General features: G+C 44.7%; 2 protein-coding genes across 5 annotated transcripts in view; one reads left to right on the top strand and one right to left on the bottom strand.

Annotated features, from left to right (window-relative positions):
- Positions 1–20,773, bottom strand: part of PSMG4 (proteasome assembly chaperone 4) — a 56,406-nt gene that overhangs the window by 4,689 nt on the left and 30,944 nt on the right. The window contains exon 3 of one of the 2 annotated variants that reach the window (XM_081057275.1): positions 3,443–3,579. In XM_081057275.1, coding sequence (XP_080913401.1) covers positions 3,455–3,579 — 125 coding nt within the window. In that variant the 3' untranslated portion in view covers positions 3,443–3,454. Of the gene's footprint in view, positions 1–409; positions 3,580–20,773 lie in introns of those variants that run through there. The other variant, XM_081057274.1, reaches the window with a different exon arrangement.
- Positions 1–20,773, top strand: part of SLC22A23 (solute carrier family 22 member 23) — a 181,613-nt gene that overhangs the window by 143,319 nt on the left and 17,521 nt on the right. For all 3 annotated transcript variants that reach the window (XR_013993856.1, XM_081057273.1, XM_081057272.1), the window contains exon 5: positions 12,367–12,494. Coding sequence is in view for 2 of the 3 variants with exons in the window: in XM_081057273.1 (XP_080913399.1) it covers positions 12,367–12,494 (128 nt within the window). In the remaining variant the exon portion in view is untranslated. The remainder of the gene's footprint in view (positions 1–12,366; positions 12,495–20,773) is intronic.

Raw genomic sequence — 20,773 nt, 5'->3', positions numbered from 1 at the left:
GATCCTCTTTGAAGGTTTGGTAGAATTCACTGGTGAAGCCATCTGGTCCAGGACTTTTGATTTTGGGAAGGTTTTTGATGACTGATTCAATTTCGTTACTGGTGATCGGCCTGTTAAGATTTTCCAGTTCTTCATGATTCAGCCTTGGAAGGCTATATGTTTCTAAGAACTTGTCCATTTCTTCTAAGTTATTAAATTTGGTGGCATATAGTCCTTCATAGTATTCTTGGATAATCCTTTGTATTTCTGTGGTGTCCGTGATAACTTCCCCTTTTTCATTTCTGATTTTGTTAATTAGTGTCTTCTCTCTTTTTATCTTAGTGAGTCTAGCCAAGGGTTTGTCGATTTTGTTAATCTTTTCAAAGAACCAGCTTTTTGTCACATTAATTTTTTCTATTGTCTTTTTGTTCTCTATTTCATTTAGTTCTGCTCTGATTTTTGTTATTTCCTTTCTTCTGCTGACCTTGGGTTTCGCTTGTTCTTCTTTTTCTAGTTTTTTAAGGTGTAACATGAGGTTATTTATTTGGGATTTTTCTTGTTTCTTGAGATAGGCCTGTAATGATATAAATTTCCCTCTTAAAACTGCTTTCGCGGCATCCCAAAAATTTTGGTAGGATGTATTTTCATTGTCATTTGTTTCTATGTATCTTTTGAGCTCTCCTCTAATTTCTTCTTTGACCCAGTCGTTCTTTAAAAGTATGTTGTTTAATCTCCATGTATTTGTGTTTTTTCCTGCTTTCTTTTTGCAGTTGATATCCAATTTCAAAGCTTTGTGATCAGAGAATATGCTTGGTATGATTTCAATCTTCTTAAATTTGCTGAGGCTGATTTTGTGTCCCAATATATGGTCTATCCTTGAGAATGTTCCATGTACACTAGAAAAGAATGTATAGTCTGATGTTTTAGGATGAAGTGCTCTATATATGTCAATTATGTCCAATTCATCTAATGTGTCATTTAGGGCTGCGATTTCATTATTTATCTTCTGTTTGGATGATCTATCCATAGCTGTCAATGATGTATTTAAGTCCCCTAGTATAATTGTGTTTTGGTCAATTTCTCCCTTTAGTTCTGTTAGTAGTTGCTTGGTATATTTCGGTGCTCCCTGATTGGGGGCATAAATATTGATGACTGTTATGTCTTCTTGTTGTATAGTCCCCTTTACCATTATGAAATGTCCATCTTTGTCTCTTGTTATCTTTTTCACCCTGAAGTCTGTTTCATCGGAAATCATTATGGCAACACCTGATTTTCTCTGGGTACCATTTGCTTGGAGTGTCAATTTCCACCCTTTCACTTTGAGTCTATGCTTGTCCTTGTAGCTGAGATGTGTCTCTTGGAGACAGCATATGGTTGGGTTTAGTTTTTTGATCCAATCTGCTACTCTGTGTCTCTTTATTGGTGAGTTCAGTCCATTTACATTTAGGGTGATTATTGATATGTGAGGATTTCCTGTCATTCTGTCTTTAGTTTTCTGGTAAGGCTGTGTCTCCATTGTTTCTTTGCCTTTTTGTTGTTGTCTGTTATTTCTGTGTGGTGGTATTCTATGATGTTTCCCTCTGTTTCTTCTTTTATTACAGTATATATTTCAGATTTGGATGTTTTTTGAGTGGTTACCCTTGAGTTTATGTAAAAGAAAGTTTGATATTTAGAGTATTCCAGTTTCTTCAGTACGCTTACTTTCTCTATTCCCATATTCCAGTTCAGGCCTTTACGCTCCCCCTTTTTCTGTTTTGGTTGCCACAAGTTGTCCCTGTTGATGGTGGTCTAATAGCCTCCTTTAGTATTTCTTGTAGTGCAGGTCGTGTATTAGAAAATTCTCTCAGCTTCTGGATGTCTGGAAAGGTCTTTATTCCTCCTTCATATCTAAAGGAGATCTTTGCTGGATATATTATTCTTGGCTCATGATTTCTCTCTTTCAATAGTTTGAATATTTGGTTCCATTCCCTCCTAGCTTGTAGAGTTTCTGCTGAAAAATCTGATGATAATCTAATGGGCTTTCCTTTGTAAGTTACCGTCTTCTTTTCCCTGGCTGCCTTGAGGATTCTTTCTTTGTCATTGATTTTAGACAGCTTCAATACAATGTGCCTTGGTGAAGGCCTGTTGGGATTGAGGTAATTAGGTGTTCTATTTGCTTCTTGGATTCGAGGATCCAGTTCTGTCCACAAGTTTGGGAAGTTCTCATTGACGATTTGTTTGAATATATTCTCTGTTCCCTTCCCTCTTTCTTCTCCTTCTGGTATGCCCATTATTCTTATATTGCTCTTTCTGATGGAGTCAGAAAGTTCTTGTAGAGTTCTTTCATTTCTTTTAAGTCTCAAGTCTCTTTCTTCTTCCCTCTGTGTAAATTCCAGGTTCCTATCTTCGATGTCACTGATTCTTTCCTCCATCTGGTCAACTCTACTACCTAAGCTGGATATTTTATTGTTAATTTCTTCTATTGAGTTCTTAATCTCCAGAAATTCTATTTGGTTCTTTTTCAAGATTTCAATCTCTTTTGTAAAATGCTCATGGTGTTCTTTGATTGTGTTTCTGAGTTCATTAAACTGCCTTTCTGTGTTTTCTTGCATCTCGTTCAGTTTTTTCAGAATTGCGATCTTGAATTCTCTGTCATTTAAATCACAAAGGTCCATATCTCTAAATTCCTTTTCTGGAGACTTTTCACTTTCTTTCTGAGCTATCTTGTTGCCTTGGTTATTCATGGCAATCACTGATTTACTATTTCTCTTCCTAGACATCTACAGGAGTGTCTTCTGCAACAGGTTGATAGGTATGCGAAGAGCTTTTGGAGTTCCAAAGCTCTTTCTGCACCAGATTCAGAGCCCGTTTGTTTCAGCAGTTCTGTTTACTCCTGCAGGGATCCGCCCAGATAGGTGGGGCCAGGGGCGGGGTGAGTTGTGAGAGGTGGCCCAAAGCAATGGCGGCGACCACCACCACAGCCAGTCCTGCTTCCACAGCTCCCTCCCCTTTGCCGGAACTAGTTGAGCTGCGAATTTGTATCTGCGGTCCACAGTTCTCAGAGCAGCAAATATTCTGTCCTTTGATCCGACACTGCTACTTTATCGCTTCTAGCACCGGGCAGGTGGGGGCGGGGCGAGCTCTGGGAGGGTAGGGAGGGGGCGGCTAGTCTCCGTGCCTAAGGCTTCCGTTCTCCGCTCGGCAGTGAGGGCTTAACCCACCGATTTCATCCCTCTTCCCTCAGTCTTTGCTCCGAGGTCTGCCGTGAGCGAGCGTTGGGTTCAGCGGTTTTGTATGCTGCCCCCTCAGCCCTTTGTGCCGTAAGCGGAGCCCTAGCAGTCCGAGTCCTTCCCTCTCCCGCAGCGGCGGTAGTTCCCGGGAGCAGCGGGCTCCGAGCACTGAGCTAGGTCTGTGTCCTGCGCCCGCGCGGCTCCGTCTCCGCACTTCTCCTCTCCCTCCTCCCCCGCTCGCGCGATTCACCCACCTGGAGGTGAATTCAGTAGTCGGCCTCTTCGTCTTCCCTGTCTGCTGTGCAAGGAGTCCTTTGTGGAGTTATTGTTGTCCGATTCGTTGTAACTTCCAGGGGAGCGTTACAGAGGCTCACCTCACGCCGCCATTTTTCTGAAATTGTATATATCATTTTGATAATCAATAGAGACACAAAGTTCTGAGTTTATGTGACAGGTAAATCAATGGGATGGCCAATTAAACTATGAAAGATTCTTTGTTTTACAAAGAGACTTGCAAGAAGAGTTCATTTGCCTTAGGAAAACTTTGGGGTTTAACCATCCTAAGAGCCAACTTTTATTTGGTTTCATGATATGCATACCTTCTCCCTAAATTACTAAGTTAACTCATAACTGAAATTATGAACTTGACTTTTTTTCAAGAGCTAATTCATATCCATTTGCTATCTCCTGAACTGAACCTACTTACCTTATTTTTTGTATATACCAACTAGAACTAAAGTTTTAAAAAAGATCCAAGTGAAAATTTGCCTGCTGGAACTAAGATTATATTTATATTTTTGTAAGCTCTTTGAAACAAAAACGTAAGATTTTCTCCCAACAGGTATTTAATTCAATTCTAGACTTTGATTTAGTTTTGTTTTTTTTAATTTGGAGAATCTTTTCAGAATTTCCTATCCTCTTGATACTTGATAGAACCCTAAAGTGTCAACAGCTAGAAACACTTCTTTAAATCACAAGCACCCTTCATGCAGCCTAAGATTCTTTTCATATACTTGTACATACATATTCAGAGAAACTTCATTTCTATACAGCCTTCCATAATTCTTCTCCACCATCTGCTCTGTGTCGTTCACTCTACATTGGGTAACATGTTTGATAGAAGCTCTTACCCTGTAAAGCATTTATTAATCTACATATTTTTTTTCTCCTGGCAGGTTGAGCATTCTTAATACACATTTACTTCATGGATGATGTCATGTTGCATCACATGAAGGCATACCTGTCTACACGTGTATCACCCTAAAACGAAATACTTCAGGAAAGCAAACGACTTGAGGATAAAATTAACAGTGTTAGCAGTTAATCTTATTTCCTGTCTATATTTTATGAATGAATGTTTTCATTAATTTAAAGAGGATAGATATGCTTTTAATGTAGAGAATTGCCAAGCTGGCATTTTATCAGAGCAGGTGTTAAATGAATTAGCCTAGCTAGTATACTTGTCTGTGTCAGATCTACAATTGGGTAGAAGGAATACTTGGTTTTATTCTCAAATGTCAAAGAAAAAATATCAACTTCATAGTGTTATGAAAGGATCACAGTATTAAGTTTTAATTACTGATTCTACTGAGTTACAGGTTAAGGGACAAGATGTAAACCAGATCCGTGAATGTAAATCAGATCGGCTTGAGACTTAGCCAAATAATAGAAAAAGCAGGAGTCCAGACAAAGATCGGAAAGTGTATCAGAAGAAACATACTGCTATCGAATCATAAGTATCGTGGTCTGAAAGCCATGCGGTGAATAGGGGCTACTAAAAAGAGGAGCAGATAGAGTTCTTGTTTGAATTGCACATTGACACTCAGCTTTGAGGGACAACTGTCTAGTGGTATCAATTAGGAAAGTGTGGAAATTTTTTCTATCTTGATATAGTAACATTATTTACGTGATACCATTGGTAAAATGATTCCATGTAAATAAATATTCCTTATAACCCTTTAACAGTCAACATTTCATTGTAGCTATTTGGTGAGTATTTTTCTTTAAAAACTTTTCTACTTTTTAAGCAATATTGTAAACATAGTGTGATGCGGCGAAAACTACACTGGTCTAGGGGTCTAAGGACCAAGTTCCAGATCTGACCCTGCCGCTGTTGTTCCTCCCGGGAGGGCATTGTAGGGGTTCAGCTCATCTACCATGTGCCCCAGGGCTGGGCTAAGTGCAAATCAGAGACCCCCCACGCTGACTCTGAAGTTTAGTTTTGTAACTTTGCCCTTTCTTGGTGAGTGATTGATTCAAGGGTTTCCATTTTGGCACCAGGCATGTCCATGTTACAGTAGCGTGTCCCTTCCACAGGGTCCGTGGTGTGTGAAGTCTTGTACTTGCCTGATGGGGGTTGGGACACCTGTGCTTTCCCATGTTGGTGGCTGTCCGGCTGTCTTCCTGAGTCAGAAAGCCCCTCTCTGCTCCCAGTGCCTTCCCCATTCCTGTTGTGGCCTGGTGCTTTCTAAACCAGAACTCAGGTGTGTGAGGGAGAACCTCAGGGTCCTCTGGAGACAGTCTGTGTTTTCAGTGGATGGCTTCTGTAACCTCCATGTTATTCAGCCAGGGCTTTCTTCACTTAATTTCTGATTCTTGGCTCTTTGTAGAATAATTGAAGCCACAGGAGAAGTGACCTGTACATCCATGTGGTGGTGTTATGTTCCAATTGCATGTTGGAAAATCATGTTGCTCAGGTTGTTCTAAGGTTGGATCCCCTTTGCATTAGTGTCCTTAGTAGGAAGTTAGTGAGGTTATATCCGGAGAGGAGCTACTGTGCACAACACGTAGGCGTGACAGTCTCTGGACCAGTGGGTAGCAAATGTGTGGCAGTCTGGAAAGAAGAAAATTTTTGAGAGAGAAACTGGCATTTTTCTCTGAAAATAGGCGCAATGTGAGGTAGCGGAGGGAGCGCTGAGATAGATGGCTGTGTGAGCGCCCAGAGTGATTGGAAGGATCCACCCAGCAGGTGGAAGGTTAGCCCCGGTGGGGAGGAGGGCAGTGCAGGGGGACTGGGATTGGGGCCAGAGGTCAAGGAGGGCTTTTGTCTTCTCTGGAATATTTTAATTTTTAAGTAGGGAATGGATTGATCTGTGGTTTGCCTAATTAAAATGAATTTCACAGCCAGACTTTGACTCCAGTTTCCTGAGCTGTAACTCTCTGCTGATGGTGATCCCACTTCTGACTGTTGCCAGGAGGATGACATCAGGGGAACCGGGCAGAGCACCCCACACAGCACTGCATCACGTGGGCAGTTGGCAGACACCGTATGTGTTGTCCATGTGCAGCCCCACCATCGTCTATCAGAAATACGTGACGGACCCTCATCATAGTCTCTGGCTACTTGGCTCAGATAGTCAATATTTCTGCAGTGCAATATCTGTGCTACATGAGGAATAATGTCTGAAGGCTTAAGACATTATCATCCATTCAGTCTTGTTCTGCCTCCAGTGAGTTCAAGCCAGTTCAGGTTTCATTGCCAAGTAAATTAAGGGAAAAGGCTTTTGGATTCTGGGATTGTGAATAAGGGATTGTGAACCTTCTAACCACCCTGAACACATTTCGGAGGCCTCAGGACAGACCTGTCCTTTGCCGTGGGGTGAGAGGTCCATTAGCAGGGTGAGATGAGACTTCAGCCCAGCAGTGCTTTTCGCTTGCCCTTACTCTGCGCCTCGCTTCCTGCAAGGGCTTTAGGACTGTGCAGGACCAGTAGAGACTTTTAGTTTTGCCCACATCCTTTCCACAGAAGCCCATTGAACCACCAGCTTAGAGCAATCACAGCCTGAGAATTTCTCAAGTCAGGCTGCCTACATTCAAATCCAGCTCTGCCACTTTAATAGCTATGTACTTGGATTTTCTTTGCCTCAGTTTTCCCGTCTGTAAAAGAGGCATAATAATAGTACTACTACATAATGAGCTTGAAAAAATTAAATGCTTCCAGCTTTTGAAACTTTCTGTTTTTCCGTTCACTCCATAGATCACTTCCTTTTCCCATAGCCTGCTTCTAGCAGCCACTGCAAAGCTAGCTGTCTCCCAGAGAAGCCACTATGGCTCCCATGCCTGGTTACCTTTCATGGTTGTGGAAGTCATCCTCAAGGTCACTTTCTCACCATCCACACATGAGTGTCACCAGGCAAATGTGGCCTCCAGCTGCCTACAATGCTCTTTTGTTTTCGTTAAAAATGATCGATTTCTTGAAGGTTCAGTTCTGTTCCTCCCAGATCCTGGACCATTGGCTAGCTTTTTAATGTGCATGGTCTTATTACATTATGTACTTGTCAAGAAAAATTTCATTAAGTTCCCGTAAAGTGGCCACACTGCTCATAATCCAAACTCGAGCAGCCAACCCTTGTGTTTCTCATAGGCCTCAGTGCAATGAGTTGTTTATGGCTTCGCAGCAAATTTAAACATGTGGGGGACATTGTAGAACTTTAGTATTCCATGAACGTGCCCTTTGGGCTTGTAGCATTCTGAAACACCTCAGAGAGCATCAATCGAGGAGTGTTTCCCAAGCGTCAGTTGTCTGAGTGCCGTCTAGGCATGTGGGGTTTCTCTCTTTATCCACTGAGGTGAAGAATGTGGGCTCCTGAGTCAGTCTGCTTGAGTTCAAATCCAGCTCTGCCACTTAACAGCTCTGGGATTTGAATGATGTCCTTAAACTTTCTATGCCTGAGTTTTCCTCTGTGAAACAGAGATGATATTACTATCGTTTAACAAGCTTGAAAGAATCAAACATGGGAAACGTGTAGAAGTATGCCTGGTGATTGCCGTGCCGTCTGCCACTGGAGGCAGGATGTGTGGCCCATGGGAGTTTGCTCGTTATCCCGTGCCCAATCTCCAGGGAGAGCCCTGCTTCTTTACTTCGGTTTTGTCCCAGTGGGATGGCTGCTGCTTATCATGGTCCATAATGTGCAGGATCCTCCACTCCCTGGGTCCTGCCTCTCTCTCCTCTCCTCATCTCTTCGCATCTCACATCTAGCATCAGGGTCTACCAGCTCGCAGCTGCCCAAACCTGACATGCTGTTTCATGGCCCTCTGCCTCCTCTTCGGATCCTTTCCCCACACACACCCCATGGCACGCTATATTTGACCTACTCACCTCCCAAGACAGCCCAAGCATATGCCACCTCTACAGAGCCTTCCCTGGCACCCCTATAGCACCTTTCCTAGAACCATCCACTCTCTTTTTTGGCCTGCCATTGTGTCTCCTACTGTGCAGGATTGTATGCAAATCACTTGAAGGGAGAGGAGAGGAGAGGGGAGGGGAGGGGAGGGGAGGGGAGGAGAGGAGAGGAGAGGAGAGGAGAGGACTTTGTTTATCTACCCATTTATTTACAGAGATCTCCTTCTATAAGACTCTTAAGTTCCTTGAGGTCAGGAATGTATTTATTTGGAATGTATTTGTAGTGACAATGCTCGGTATATATTAGAAAACAAATAATTTGGTGACTAGATGAATGTTTGAATTCCAAAAGAACCCACAACCACTTCTGAAATCCTAAGATCACACCATGTATTTGTGAATGGTGCCATTCTTGAAACCTTTTCTGTAAGCTTTGCAATTCTCAAATTCTCTAGGAAGAAACTTTCTTTTTTCTCATTGTCATTTCTCATAAGGGCATTTATTTCTATCAATTTTTGGTTATCAAAACTCTGTTGTCTTTAGGCACAATTTGGGAGTGACAAAAATTAGTGATAGAGATAACAGGCCACTTCTGAGCAGGGCAGCATCCCTGAAGCCTGCAAGCCCGTGCACCACCGGGCTGCACGTGATGCCTTCCCTGGGGGACTCTGGTCTCTGTCTGTGGTCTCAACACCTGGGAAAAAGAGACTCCTCTGAAGGTCAAGGCTCTGTGGGTCCTGATGAGAGATGAGCGTGAGCTGCTCTTCTCACTGGGTTTTAATGCCTAGACTGATGGGATTTCAATAACAAAAATGGCTGCCTTTTATGCATAATGCAGGGCTTTTCCTTGACAACAAAGTGACATTAAACACACGTGGCTTTGTATTTTCCTGGAGCTGTCGCTTCCCATTCAGGGGTGAGAACTTTTGATAGTGAGCACCTCATCATGGTTCTTCACCTCCAATCCTGACACCGTTGGCAAAGCTTTAAGGGAAATCGAGGAAGAGGATTACAGCTTGCTGAGAACATAACCTAATGTTCTGTTGTGGATGATGTTCCCTTGCTCACTTACTGGCCCTGCGTGTCCAGCCCTGCGTGCCTGGGATCCGCCCCGCCCTGCCCAGGGTGGAGGTGCAGCTGGGGCTCCTCCCCCTCCTGCCTATGTTCTCTTGGCCTTGTTCTTCACCTGCTTCACATTCATTTATGGTCTTGATTTTCAAAATCAATTCCCTGCTGTGGAGTTAGTTTCATAAACATTTGATTTATTTTTAAAGAACTCAAAACTTGCACGTGTTGTGTACCATATTTTATACTTCAGAGACCACCTGCAGAACAACTTGGGCTGTCAGATTAACATGTTAACTGGTTTTCAAAAGATTTTCCTAAAGTGGCTGGGTATATTTGAACTGCTCCTAAATGTTTCTTGGTGGAGAAGGCAGCAGTTCTGCCGTGGTGTTGGTGATGTGGCCACCCACTCCCCCCCACTGGACAGCATACTGTGGTCCGAGTGGCTCCCTGGTCCCACACACAGAACACAGCCAGGTGGAGCCATCTGGGCTCTGCTCTGCCGCTATGCCCAATAGGCATGTGTGACGGAAGGTGGCCTGTCATGTAGTCGGACATCATATGGGGTTTTATCTTGAAACTGGGGGCTCTTCTTGGCTGTCATGAGTGTGTGTAGCCAGACCCCCCAGTGTTGCTCATAGAAGTGCCCTTCATGAGCACCTAGGCTCCTGCCATCACACACTATCGTGTCTTCTACTCAGAATGGCCCGGGCACAGAGGACTCTGCCCAAATCAGGACTTAAAATCTACAATCAGTGGAGCAGAGTACCCACTTCTCAACAACTTGATCAGGCAGATTAAAGTGGAGAAAGTACAACACCAAGAATAGGTTTTATTTAATAGTTGTGTACAGAATCCTGCATGAACAAATGGAAGATACACAAAGTTCGATCATGCCTTGTATCCCAAGGAGTCCTAAAGAGGCCAGTAATGCAGACTGTGTTTTCTGATCATGATTTAATAAAGTTAAAAATTAATGAAACAAGATTACAACCTCACCACTACCCCCATCTCAAAACCTATATGTTTGGAAATGTTTCATAATGTGTATATAACAGATATGAAAAAACTCTGGTAGAAATCACAAAATATTTGGAATCAAATCACAGCAGCATCCACTTATCAAAACTTGTAAAATGTAACTAAAAGGATACTTAGATGAGACTCTGAAGCCTGAAATGCATATATTAGAAAGTAAGAATTAAAGTTAACAATCCATGTGTCTATCTCAAGAAATTAAAAAAATGACACTAAACTCAAATAGATAAAAAATATTCAAATAATATACATGAGCAGTATAGAGGTTGGAACTTCTGTTAGGTTATTTCATTATGAAGAGAAAATCTGATAAAAATATGGCAAGATGTTAGTTAATATCTACATAATATTGTTGTCTGTAATGTTATATTCTGATTGTTTCTCTTTGCTTGAATTATGTTACTCAATGTGTCAAAACTACAGGCCAATAAAACAAACATTAACTTTGATTACTTTTTTAAAAGTCAGTACCTACAATTTGAAACCTATGCCTCAGTGACTTTCCAATTGGGATCCCAGATGAAAAAGACATGAGACTTTCTGAGCCTATCTTAATGCTTGGTGCTACGTCTCCTCTGGGCCGGCACACAGCCCCCTGCACTTCGGTGCAGCTGTGCAGGAGGGTGGCTTTGTAACTCTTTGAGAAGTCCCCCAGGTCTCCAGCATGGACTAACATTCAGATCAGACCATCCCAAAGGTACCACTGAATTCAGTGGGAACCTGCCCAGCTTTTCCTGCAAAATGCAGTCACAAGCGAGTAGAAACTTGATTTTTGTTCAGATAGGTAAGAGAGAGACAGCAGTTATTAGATATCGTTAGTGATGTGACTTTGAAATAAAAATTTACCACTGATAAAGTTTTCTGGCTTCTGGATTACTTTAAGGAGAGACTCTGCAGAGCTGGCAGAGCAGGTGTTGGTGGTTACAATAACCTAATCAGTGTCAATCATGACTCCTTGACACGATATAACTGAAATAAAATACAGCGATGACTGAAGCCCTGGGCTGACAAAGGCTAAGACTGTCATCCTTAACTTTGATTTCCAGTTTTTGCTCCTCCCAGTCAGAGCACTGTGTTTTATATAATGAAGTTCTAAGGGAATACAGCCACACCAATTCCTGTGCGTGTTGTCTGGCTGCTTGCATACAAAGCAGAGTTGAGGAGTTACAGGAGAGACGTTATGGCTCACAAAGTCTAAAATACTGACTCTTTCGACTTTTACAGAAAATGTGAGCTGACCCCTGCTCCAAACAGGCATATTGTTCTCTGTCACTGTCTTATAAATGTTGTCATAAATGGAAACTTACAAAATGCATGGATAACAAAACACTAGCTTTTTTTCTATTGGCACTCTTCACAAGATTTTATCCTAAAAGCGAACAAACAAGGAATCTGTTGCTACTAAAACTTGGAAACTACTGTGTTATGGCATCATCTCAGGGAGAGGGGACTTACAGTTAACAGCAAGATGAAACTAATTCTATAGGTAAGCCCCATGAAAGTCAGTCTGCAAATCTTCAAGATCTGAAAATAATTGTCAGGTTGCTAATATTGGGGGCATTTTTTAACTTAAAATTATCCTATTATTTGTTTTTTGTGACAAAATATAACAAACGCAGCCCTTCAATGAGTTGCTTACACAAGCTTTTGAAATCCATGGTTATTTCTAAAAGTATTCATACACTGATTTCTTGATACACTAGTTGGTAGCATGTTGTTCCTATCTGCACATTTTAAAAATCACAATTTTTATACTTTCTAAAAGAAAATTGGCATCATTCCAGTGCCCACAGTCTTATCGCCCCTGATTGGGCTAATGAGAGTCCTGAGCACTCACTGGCCCCCCACAGCACACCAACTTCTGCAAAGTTCACGGGGCCAGGACATAAGCCGCACTTCTTGATGCCCTTCAGAATCAGAAGACATTCACCAATTCCCTTTGTATCTTTGAAGGGTATTCCCCGAGTCCCTCCGGTGGCTGATGGCTACCCAGCAGTTTGAGTCTGCAAAGAAGCTGATCCTTCACTTCACACAGAAGAATTGCATGAACCCCGAAAGTGACATCAAAGGTGTGATGCCAGGTGAGTACAGCCCAGCGGCCAGCCCCTCCAGCCTTGGGAGAGGTGCTGCCTGTCCTGGACCAAGTCACCACTGAGCAGTTCCCTGATGCTGGCATTGGTTTTGTTTTACCAAGCAGCTGCCCTTGCTAGCTGTTTAATTTCCTGTGACAGTTGGTCTGCAGCGAGGCTAGAAATGTGGGTGAATTGAATTTCTCTCCACCTTCTAGGTGATGAATCTTTCCTGATCAAGTCTAACACACTGTGGGGCCCCACATAGCCTGTCCAAACCCAGAAGTGAGACATGAGCCTAATATGCACCTGATCGTTAAGGGAATATTTGGGAGGGGTAAAAAAGCCCCGGTTTGGCGCACAGCCCTGCCTGCCGGCCTGCCAGGTTTAAATGCTGGCAGAGTTCTGGCTGGGAGTGCAGCTGGCCTTCACTACCTCTGTTTTGCCAAGTATAACCTTCAGAGAGCTGCCATTGTTTGTCATGACCTATTTGTGGGGCAACTGAAGAGGTGGAAAAGTAAAGTATTTTCATATATTGGTACTCAATGGAGTTTGTATCAGGAACATTGCATCACAAGCTAGATTGAAGCTTTCAGGCTAGGGATCCATAATATCCCCAGAAGGTTGTTAAAATCCAGACTCCTGGGCCCTCCCTGGCACCCAGAGATCCTGATCCAGTGGTCTGGAATAAGACTAAGAACTTGCAGCTTTAATAAGCATTATAAGAGATTCTGACACCCGAGATGCTCAGAATTCCTTCTGAAAGCCCCTGGTAGGCCAGGCCCAATCTCTGACCCCAGCCCCAACCTGAAGACCTGGTATCGCTGATGCTGTTCTTACAGATTTCCCAGGAAGATAATGTGCAGGCCTTGTCCCAGAGAGACATGCACATTTCCCCTGTGAGCTGACGTTCTATCCCACACGTATTCACTAAACGCCCACCACGTGGCAGACACTGTACTAGAGCAGAGAAGAAAACGGGCAAAGCCTTGCTCTTGTGGAGCTTTTAGGCAATTGAGGAAAGGCAGACAATGACCAGTTAGATGTGTGATAGTTAGCAGGGAGGCATGCTGTAAGAAAACGCGCACAGAGTGCAGGGATAGAGGGTGGCGGTGAGTGACCTCCACCAGAGGGGTGGGGAGCTTGCCTCCAAGGTGACAGGTGAGCAGACACCTGAACAAAGCAGGAGAATGTACCCCCAGGGAAGGACTACGTGGGACACCTGAACCTGGGAAGTCAGAGCACACTGGCCAGGAAGGGCTTCTGGACTCGCCTATTCCGTGGTTCCTAGATAGGCTGCTCATTAGACTCCTGATTCAGAAGATGTGGGGTTCAGTGTTGATAGAAGTTCCCCGACATGCCGCTGCGGCTCAGCCAGGACAACATCCGTGCATCAGCCTATGCCCAGAACCCGGTGGATGGGGACAGGAAAGCTAAGCCACCTCCACCAGCGGGGCAGGCATGGTCGACCAGGCGCTCCATACAGGCAGAAGAGTTCAGGAAGCATAGAGCCCTTGTTTACTGGAATAAAGAAGGACGTGAGCCAGGTCTGCTTTACATGAAGAACATTGAATGCTGGTGCTTTGCACAGGGCATCTGTGGTCCCTTTTTATCTAGTGACGGTGATCATAAATAAGACATTTACGTAGTGCTTGTACATCAGTCACTTTTCTAAATAACTTGCAGATAGTAACTTATATGTAATATTTAATCCTAAGTGTTTGACACATACTAACTTATGTTTCTTCACAACTTGCGTCCTATGAGGGAGGTACTGTAATTATCTCCATTCGCAGCTGAGGAAACTGTGATATAGGGAAGTTGAGTATCTTGCTGGTGGTCACACATCTAGTAAGTAGCTGAGCTGGGACCTGAAACCAGGAAGTCCAGCCGAAGGGGTTTCCCAGTGCTGTTTCTGAGAGATCAGGACAGACGTACTAAGGGGACTGTATGTAGAAGAATGGGTCCTGAGTTAACTTTCCTCCTTTTGGGCCATGTTTCCTGATTTTGGAATGTCCAGCTATCTTCCCCAAACTTCTCCAGGCACCATTCATTAGGAGATTAACTCTCTTAAGTCTTTCAGTGTGATTTTTTTTTATGGCATTTCCCTAATTAAATCACACCCTCCACTTCTTTAAGGTTAAAATATTGTCTAGGAAAAACTTGTTTTCTCAATGCAAATTACACGGATTCATTTCCCTCCTATTTTTAGAAAGTGGTATTAATTTATTTTCCTCTTTCTTGCTTGTGTTTTACTGGTGTTTATGATGCTCCAGCAGGAGGCTGGGGGAAAGTAGCTGGCACATGTGACGTCACCCCCACGTGGGAGGGTAATCACAGCATGCACTCATGGGGGCTTGCTTCACGACTTCCCCTGGATCCTGCTCACTCCCAGCCCCAGCTAGCATATGCACTGATGGCCGCTTCATGGCAGAAGCCGGCCGAGTGCTTGCGGGGAAGGCAGGCGTCTGTTTTATCTGAATTGGATTCGTTTTTCTGCTTGGAGTCTTCCCATCACGTCGGCTAAGCCACCTGCCAACGCATTAGTCTCTTACTCCACCTCTTACCTCTCTTGACTCCATCCTCACTGCCTGCCTCCCTTCCCCTCACATCACTACCTGCTCAAACACTCTTTAGTGGCCTCCCGGGTCCGGGGCTAGACCCTGGACCCAAGTCCTTCAAGCCACTCTGAGACCCTCGCTTACCTCTGCCTGCCTCTCCCAGATGCTCTGGCCTGTGCTGGGCTCCCAGAATGCACCAGGCACCTCCCCTCTGCAGGGTCTTCCCATTCCAGTGCTGCTCTCATTTGGCAGCTCCTTGGAGACCAGGCTAGCCCGATTCCCCAGGCCCAGGCCAGCCCTGCAGTGATACCCCATCACAGTGCAGGCACTTTGCCCCATTGCCCGCATCCAGCTATAACAAATGGTTTGTGGAGCTTAGGGTCTGTCGCTCTATGTCTGCAGAGCCGGGTTCCACTGTTTCCTGACACTAGCAGACCTGACTCCTAGGAGGCATTCCATGAATGTCTAGTGAATAAATGAATCTTGGTTTCCTGTGGTCAGGGCTAGGACAATTTCTCATGAAAATCAGCTGCAGTTGCTGGCTATGTCACCTCTGGATGGAAGGTGTCTCAGGTTTGGCCATAGAACTCTGAGTGTGGCGGGAGGTACGGGGCACTCCTACCCTGTGAGTGCATCCTGGCCTTGGATTCAAGTTAGTAGAAAACTGCATGTTCCAAAATGTCCATGCCCTTTCCTCTTTTAAAGCAATCTTTGGTTTATCTTTGAACATGGCAGATTTTCTCAGTGGAGTTTGCAGCTGAATTACTGTAGATATGTAGATGTTCTCCCAAATGTCATTCTCACAATATCATTCCTACAAATTTTCATGTCACGTGATGTGTCCAAGCGCTGACAGCTCTCCATATCGTAATTCCCAAAATTTGAAGACTTACTGCAGGGTAGTCCTGCCGGTTTCAAATGTAGACGGCAGCTCACTGTGCAAAGGAATAATATCTTGGAATAAGAGCTGCACTCACCCCGTCCTCCTAATAATTAACACAAGCAGTCATTGGGCAGTGACCCCAAAAGGCATGAGGTGAAACGCTTTTCATGAGCTGGATCCTCATCAGAGCCTTAGGAGGTTGATAATCAGATCATCCCTGCTTTACGTGTGAGGAACTGGGGCCCAGAAAGGCGAAGTGTTGAGGAGAACTGCTTCCCTATTGCCCCTATTCCCTCCACGTGAAACCCCGAGGAAGGAAAGGGAACTCGCTCCCTTCTTTTTCCCCTTGGGCGTGAGCTACATGCAGGGAGTGGGTCCTGTGTCATCACATATCAGGCCATCTCTGGGCAGCACCCCGAAGAAGCCAGGCTGGCCCAGCCTGCCAGGATGTGCCGGTGAGTCTGTACGATGCAAGCATGCCAACCTCAAGCCCTTCCCAGTGATCCAGGGTAGATTCTGCCCTCACCTGCCTCACTCTGTCTTGTCGATCTGTTTGGAACCTGAGGTAGAAGAGGTTCCAGGTATCAGACTACCTCACAGTCCCCGGCATTAGGTAACTTGTCCAAAGTCACATCACTAGCAAGTAATAACACTAACGTTGACCCCCCGCAGGCCGACTCCAGTGCCCTGGAACTAACCACTGCGGCAAGCCACTCCTTCCCGGTAGGAGGCTTCCCCAGCTGCCTTTACTACGGGGCTTACAGAGGTCAGAGGTGCAGGGTGACTTGTGGGAAATTTGGATAGATGTTGGACAGTGGGCTGTCTGAGGTAACTTTAAGATAAGATCCCTATACGCGCTCTCATTTGCTGCTTGCTTCTAACCCCAACTCATTTGATTGGTCAAGTGCCACCGTTTCTAAATCCATACGTGAGTGGTGAGGGCCACATGGAAGAGACAGCAGGTGCTTCTAAAGTGAACATGGCCTCAAGCCACTTCTTTGAAGCTTTTAGTACCTGCATTTTGTGATGAATCTTGTAGAGGTGGATGCAGCCCCTCTTCCTCCTTCTGCTCCTCCTGCTCTTATTCTGCCAGATCCTCCTGCTCCTCCAGATCCTCCTCCTCCTGCTCTTCCAGATCCTCCTCCTCCTGCTCCTCCAGATCCTCCTCCTGCTCCTCCAGATCCTCCTCTTCTTACTCCTCCTCCTCCTGCTCCTCCAGATCCTCCTCCTGCTCCTCCAGATCCTCCTCCTCTTACTCCTCCTCCTCCTGCTCCTCCAGATCCTCCTCCTCCTGCTCCTCCAGATCCTCCTCCTCCTGCTCTTCCAGATCCTCCTCCTCCACCTCCAGATCCTCCTCCTCCTGCTCCTCCAGATCCTCCTCCTGCTCCTCCAGATCCTCCTCCTGCTCCTCCTCCTCCTGCTCCTCCAGATCCTCCTCCTCCTGCTCTTCCAGATCCTCCTCCTCCTGCTCCTCCAGATCCTCCTCCTGCTCCTCCAGATCCTCCTCCTCTTACTCCTCCTCCTCCTGCTCCTCCAGATCCTCCTCCTGCTCCTCCAGATCCTCCTCCTCTTACTCCTCCTCCTCCTGCTCCTCCAGATCCTCCTCCTCCTGCTCCTCCAGATCCTCCTCCTCCACCTCCAGATCCTCCTCCTCCTGCTCCTCCAGATCCTCCTCCTGCTCCTCCAGATCCTCCTCCTCTTACTCCTCCTCCTCCTGCTCCTCCAGATCCTCCTCCTGCTCCTCCAGATCCTCCTCCTCCTCCTGCTCCTCCAGATCCTCCTCCTCCTCCTCCTCCTCCTCCAGATCCTCCTCCTGCTCCTCCACCTTCTGCTCCTCCTATTGATCCTGCTCCTCCTCCTTCTGCTGCTGCTTCTCCTTTTCTTCCTCCTCTTCCTCCCCTTTCTCCTCCTCTTTGTTTACTTTTTTGCCTCCACTTTCTTCCCCGCACCTTCTGTTTTGGTCTGTTTTTGTTTTCATATCTCTAACTGATGATTTCTCCATTTCACTTGGAAGGTATTAGCAGTGTGCACAAGTGTAAAGGCAAAGCCAGTTACTTTCACACCCCAAGCCAAATGCATGCAAGTGTCCCTCATTGTGTGTGTGTCCCCCCATCTTCCAGGCTGGCCTTGAGTGGTCTCCTACCATATTCTCCCTCTGCTGTTCTCTTGCAGCATAGTTTGGCCTCTCCCCTGGATCTCTAAACCACAGAGAGGTCATGACACTTCCAGTGTGTCTGTAGGGACTCCTCCCCTTTCCGCAATCAATGTTGTGAAGCTGGGACAGTCTGGGTCAGCTGGAGCCCTGAGGGCCACACAGTGCTTCTTATATTTGGTCTTCATAACTGTTCTCTGAGGTGGGGGCATTGTCCCACTTAACAGATGAGAAACTGAGGCACAAAGTAACTTTCCCAAGGAACTCCAACAAAAAGGTTAAAAGCTGGGACTCTGCTGGGGTCTCAGACGCCTTGCTGCACCCAAGTTCAGGAAAGGAGATCCCCCCTAGCCAGGCCAGTGCCCGCTGGTTGTATGTCACAGGGATCAACTGAAATGCAAGGGCGTAGGGGCAGAGAAGGGCTGAGGGTGAAGTAGGAGGTGCCTGGCTTATCAAAACTAAACAGGCTCTGCTTGTTTTTTGTTTTGAAATTTTTCTGATGGTTCTAAATCAAGTGGGTTAAAGAGTTTGGCCAGAAGAGCAAGGAGAGGAAAGATTTTCACAGTTGTTTCCTTGATGTTCAGAGTGTGGTCAGCACTCAATGCCCTTTTTTACTCCTGTTATTTCTATGGGCAAGGACTTTAGAAAGTTCCTGAGATTTCTGTCTAATAACCAAAGAGATGGAAAGGCCTCTTTCCATCACTCACCTATTAAGTTACCATGGGGAGGGGAGTCTCAGAAGTCATCTAATATTTCCTATAACTCACAGCTGGTGCATTTTTGTCCCAGAAGAGCAGACCTAGTGCTGAGCAAGTTTTATGTTGTTGATAGGCTAGTGATGTGTGTTACAGAGAGAAAGTATCAATAGCCCTAGACAGGTTATTTAATTCCGTTTAGAATAATGCAGTTATCTCCGTAGACTACAGTCAATTCTTTAGACTTGGGGCTCTAGAGTTTAATGCTATAAAAAAACCGAACACCTCAGGCCATAATTACAGTTGTTGTAGCTTCTTCATCACCATCTATTTAATATACAATAATGTATTACAAGTTAAGTTTGGGCCACAGTGCAAAAAAACAACCTTTAAACTTGTATAAACATGCTAATGGACATTTAAATTTTCTTCTTGTAAGATTTCCATGGTGAGCAAGTGTAGCTATTATACTTGATTCCTGATAAGTTTTACAAAACTGAAACTACCTAGACATTGGATCCAACATTGTCTATTAACCATAATATTTCTGTGCTCTTTAGAAGTTTTTTAAATTTTTAACCATAGGGAAAGTATGTCTGTAAATCAAATTAGCCTATTTTAACAAAGGGAAACAAAGATCAGGAAGACCTCACCAGAGATTTGTGGACAGATAGCGACAAAATACCAGCCATCTGGCTTTTGTACAGACCTCAATCTTTGCACCTAAATATGGTAAGGGAGAAAGTTCTAGAAACTCAGGTGGCATAGTATCCCTCAGATACAGGAAAGATTCTTTCTTTTCCTTTCTATGCTCCAACTGTTGATACTGATCCCCCCCAAAAAAAAAACTTTTTTAATTAAAAAAACCTCCTAAACCCTTGTAATTAAGCAACATATTTTTCTTCAAACTGCAAGTGATGAGGTTTGTGACCCTCTTACCATTAGGTGGCAGGAAGTAGATAGAAGAGGAAAGAAGTAAGATGGGAGCAGGCGGCTGGGAGCAGGGGCGTTTGGGGAGTATAGAGGGAGTATGGTTGGAGGGGGCATACTTCAGAGACACAGTCTCCTGAGGGAGCTGCTGCTCCTGGGTTGCTCCTGAGGTGATCATATTTCCTCCCAGCACTAAAGGCTTCCTAAGTAGACTAGGGCCTTTTCACCCCCACTGCTGTTTCTTTATTATTATTATTATTAAACTTTTTTTGGAATAAATTTAGGTTTACAGAAAAGTTGCAAAGATAGTACAGAATTTCTGAATTCCCCCGATTCAGTCTCCTCCCTTGTCAACATCTGATATTAGCATGGTAGTTGTCACAACTGAGAAACTGTCATTGATACGCTATTGTTAACCAAGCTCAACCCTTTATCTGGATGCCACCATCTTTCCCATTAACCTCTTCCTGCTCCAGGATCCATCCAGGATGACATTTGTCCCATCTCCCCAGTCCCCTCCGGTCTGTGACAGTTCCTCAGTCTTTCCTTGTTTTCATGGCTTTAACAGAGTACTGTCTACCCATCCAATTGGTTCAGTCTCCTTTTTCTTTTTTAGCTCCTGATGAAGGAATTATTCCCCAAGGACATCCTGGTTAAGAGAGCAGGGTGGGCCTGGGAGGCTGAATCTGGTTTTTCTGCTCACAGACGCATGGGGAGATCCTGGAGGTCTGGGCATTGTCTGTTCTGACCTTCCCTGTTAAATTGCTAAGTCAGCACCAGGACCTCAGCAAACTCCTTGACACCGTCAGAGTTTGTTCAGAATGCCTTTTGGAGCAAGTCTGAGCCTCACAAGAAACTCTGTCTCATAATTTTGTAGTTGGTCACATCACTTTGAGTCAAAACGTCATCTGTCTTCTCCAGCTCCCAAAGACTTTGACCACCGTTATCTAAGACACGTATGTGGATATGTGCATATATGTGTGTAAACACATATAAGCACACATGTTCCTTCATTTATGTATTTCTCTTTTGAAGATACATGCACTCCACAGGCAGCTTTAGAAAAAGCA

The sequence above is a fragment of the Rhinolophus hipposideros genome (assembly GCF_964194185.1).
Source record: "Rhinolophus hipposideros genome assembly, chromosome: 8".
Classification (NCBI taxonomy): domain Eukaryota; kingdom Metazoa; phylum Chordata; class Mammalia; order Chiroptera; family Rhinolophidae; genus Rhinolophus; species Rhinolophus hipposideros.
This window is presented reverse-complemented; position numbering and strand designations above follow the sequence as displayed.